Source organism: Limulus polyphemus, unplaced genomic scaffold (assembly GCF_000517525.1).
Source record: "Limulus polyphemus unplaced genomic scaffold, Limulus_polyphemus-2.1.2 Scaffold4974, whole genome shotgun sequence".
NCBI lineage: Eukaryota > Metazoa > Arthropoda > Merostomata > Xiphosura > Limulidae > Limulus > Limulus polyphemus.
This window is the reverse complement of record NW_013670584.1, coordinates 58523-62458: the sequence shown is the minus strand read 5'-3', so window position 1 is coordinate 62458 and position 3936 is coordinate 58523. Positions and strand designations below refer to the sequence as shown.

The following is a 3936-nucleotide window of genomic DNA, read 5'->3' as shown; positions in this document are numbered from 1 at the left end:
GAAACGTTGCGTCATAGTAGTCACGTGACTGGCTGACGCAACAATGTAAAATAAGATAAATCTGAAGTGTGTGTAAAATTCCATTTCAGTTAACAATGCACATACACGTATTCCCATTTCTTTATTGTTTTGCTTGGAACCATAACTAAGTTTATTCAATTGCAGGTATTTTTTTTTCTTTCTGAAGTACTTGATCAAAGGAATTTTTTTTATAGCTTGTATTCTTTCCAAAAAGATCTTTATAGCAGATAACTATTTTGTTATATTTATTTCTCTTCTTGTCCCATGAACACTGTCCAAAAAAACATTATTTGCTTCAACAACTTTTTTTCATAAATGAAATATTGTCTAGAAAGCTTAAAATCTTTTAATCTGTAGATTATTTCAAAGTAATAAACATTTTTGAAAAATTCTTCCACAATTAAAAACATGTACAACTTATTAATAGAACATAAAAAATAGTTAATTGTGATTAGTTTTATGCCTTTTCTTTTTTTTTTTTAAATCAACAAGTGGAGAGTTTATTTCTACTTTCATGGATGGATTTGTGATATCAAACCAAGCCTAAGGCATCTTAGAGTTTTCACAAGATAGAGACAATTCTATGTTTATTCTTTAGGCAATCTTTGTCATGTATGTCTGTATGTGATTAACAAAAAATAGTCAAAAGTAGAATTTTGTATTCCTCCTCTACCATTAGGTTTTTTGGAGGGTATATTGATAAATATAGCATTTATATATTTTACAGTTATGTTTTACTTTGTACATTAACCAATGAGACAGTTGAGATATGTGTTAATTTTACCCTTCTACAAATATTTTAAAATATATCTTTAATAAGGTATATTCTGGTAATTTTCCTAATTTTGTTATTTAGATGTTCTGCACTTAATTAATAAACATCCTCATTAGCTGGACGTAAAAAATTTGAAGTATGTTCTAATGTTTTTTCTTTGGTAATTAGGTAAAAGCTACATATGGCAACAGCTATCCCACAGAAGTTTATATCAGTTTCACTCTGTGTTGGGAAAATATATCTCAAGGGTTGGTAAGAGTATGGAGCTCTCTCTTTCCTATATATTTTGACCAGTTGTTGATATAATACATAAACCTAAGGACTATGGAAATACTACAATATGATCTCTTGGTCTACCTTGAAAGTGTGACTTAACATTAGTCTTTGTATTGTTTTTGTCCTGTGCAAACATTTTTGGAAAGCTGCTCCTACCCCAACAGTAAGTTCAAGTCACTTTGCGAAACAACACCAGCCAGTTTGTGTTAAACATAGACAGATTGGTGAATAAAGATTTTATTTGTTCACTAATATATTTGTATTTCCTTTGATGTCCATACCACACTAGAAAACATCAAATTATGACCCTTTAAGCACCTTATGGGTTTATTTTACACAAAATTCACAGTACCATTTCTACATTTTCAGACTATAAAATTATTATAAAACAAAACAACAACTTCTTTTAGAAATGTTTATTATTCTAAAAACTATAACACAAAACAGTTATTATACTAAACTCTATGTTACTAAAGTAAAAGTGTTTTATTTACTAAAAGTCTAACAGATTTTACAAAAACATTGAAGTTTTTCTTTGCTTGCAAAACCTATTCAGGCACAATGGCTATAATGATAAGTCCAAAATAACATAGAATAGAGACATGTTAACATACAAAAAGTAATTGTTTTAATAATGAAAAAGATGCTTTAAATTCATGATAAAATAAGAAAATTCATTCTTTCAAGACTATCAAAAAGTATTTATGAGAAAGTCAAATTCCATAAAAATATTAATTTTACTATGAAAATATAAAGAATTGTGAGAATTATCTTATTATTGCAAGTAACAAGTAAATGAATTTATTTTTTCTGTCAACTATCATCATGCTCCTGATTGTAGGATAACAATCGAAAAAAAAATGTAATGGAGAAGAGTAAATGTTCATTATGGAATTTTACGGCACAAAATATCAACATTGAATAGCAGTTCAGCCCAAAAACATCAACAACTTTACCAGAGAAGGCAACAGTTACATTAGCTTATAAAGAAAGGTTTCCACATCGCCAAAAATTTCACATTTTGTTGACATTAAAAACTATTACCTCAAAATATCCAACCAACACATAATTAGTGGGGTTTCTCCTCAAATTAAAGGTGAACATACAGTTAACATTTTTAACTTCTTGTAACTTATCTAGTAAATCAAAATGTGAAAAAATTATTGTATTCAAAATTGAAACAAATTTTGAAGTGTTACGTTACTTAAAAACAAAAAAGTAATAATATATACACACACTGCATGAAAGCCATATTACACTAAAGCATACAAACCAGCCATCAGTCACTTGAGAAATTTAACCAATTTTCATTACAAAATCTTTAGCATTCAAAACAAGTATAATAAAGAGAAAGAGAATCATATTTTTAGATATACACTTTATTCTAGTAGGCCGTCCATTCATCATAAAATTATATAGTAAACTGAAAGTTTTGAGCATTAAACAAATTGATATTTCAGATTAAATACTATAGTGTATAATTATAGAACAACACACTATTTTTCTTAAAGTATTAATGTATTTAGTTTTAAAAATGCACATACATGTTAATAAAAAACTCTTGTGCATAAAAATCTGCTAGCATTAGGTATATTTTTTGACATTTGATAATTTGGCTTCAAAACTCACAATCAGCTGCTCATCCAAACAATGATCAGAAATTAATTTAAGTACGCATTAAATAATATTTATGTTAGTATAACTTAAAATACTCTTCTGATTATGCAAAACTTGTGTTATATTTTTTTCTGCTATTGTATCAATGCCATACAACAGGAGAGAGAGAAACTAACAGATTAGAGGAAGTAATATCTTTCAGTACATATAACAACTGTTTTATTCACCATTCCAATTCCACAGGGTATTTTCCTGTAAGGCAGGCTGTACAGTGGCCAGAAGGTTTTCCATTGTTTGATATTCCTCGCTGTACCGCTGAGAGAAGTCCACCCACAGACAGGTAAACTAGACTGTTGGCACCAAGTTTTTTAGCTAGTTGATCAGCATTTAACTCATTAGCTATTAGTTCTTCTCTTGTTGGAATGTTTATTCCCATGTAACATGGATAATGAAGTGGTGGGGAAGCAATACGAATGTGAACCTGAAAATAAAATGTACCCAGTCTGACTTTTACCTGACAGCTATATTACTCTAAAATAAAGCAACTGACTAATACCCATGATAACTTTGAGTTTACTTTTACCAAGATGAAGTAATAAGTAAGTTTTTAACTTGCTAATAACTTCAAAAACAAAAATAAAAAGATAAAGCTAATCAAATATTTTACAAACAATGTAAAATGATACAAACTGAATCTTTCTAACAAAAATGAGCTTACTCCCTATTTTGAAATTGTTACAAAATATTTACATCATCATCTCTTGGTAATTGTTATGTGAATCTTAAAATGATGAAAAACAATAGCATCAATAATAATTCTGAAAAATGAGAAACATGCATACAGTAATTGACTCATTACCTTACCTAATTATAAATAACACCAATATAAGGTTTTCTAGCAATGAAAATATGTTAGCTGTTTAGCTCCTGACTAAGCAATCCAATAAATACACCAATACTGGTTTCTTTATTAATGAACACACAGTTCACAGTTGCCTTATTACCTCTTTAGTTTCAGATTTTCCAAGCAATCTAACAATAACATCAGTACCAGTTTCTCTAACAATAGTCACTGTCATGATATAAAAGACTGTTTAGTGTAGATAGTATTAATTAATTAATTAATTTTGTGAGTTAGTATTTTATGATTGTTTAGTTTTTTATAATAAGAGAGTTAAAAGCAGACAATTGTTGGAAGTTGTTTATAATTCATTGATGTTGAGACTATCGAATGTCGTGGGCAATAC

General features: G+C 28.5%; 1 protein-coding gene across 3 annotated transcripts in view; it reads right to left on the bottom strand.

Moving 5' to 3' along the window:
* Positions 1-2167: 2167 nt before the first annotated feature.
* Positions 2168-3936, bottom strand: part of LOC106471937 (amidophosphoribosyltransferase-like) — a 36611-nt gene continuing 34842 nt past the window's right edge. For all 3 annotated transcript variants that reach the window (XM_022400555.1, XM_013932560.2, XM_022400556.1), the window contains exon 8: positions 2168-3170. In XM_022400555.1, coding sequence (XP_022256263.1) covers positions 2913-3170 — 258 coding nt within the window. In that variant the 3' untranslated portion in view covers positions 2168-2912. The remainder of the gene's footprint in view (positions 3171-3936) is intronic.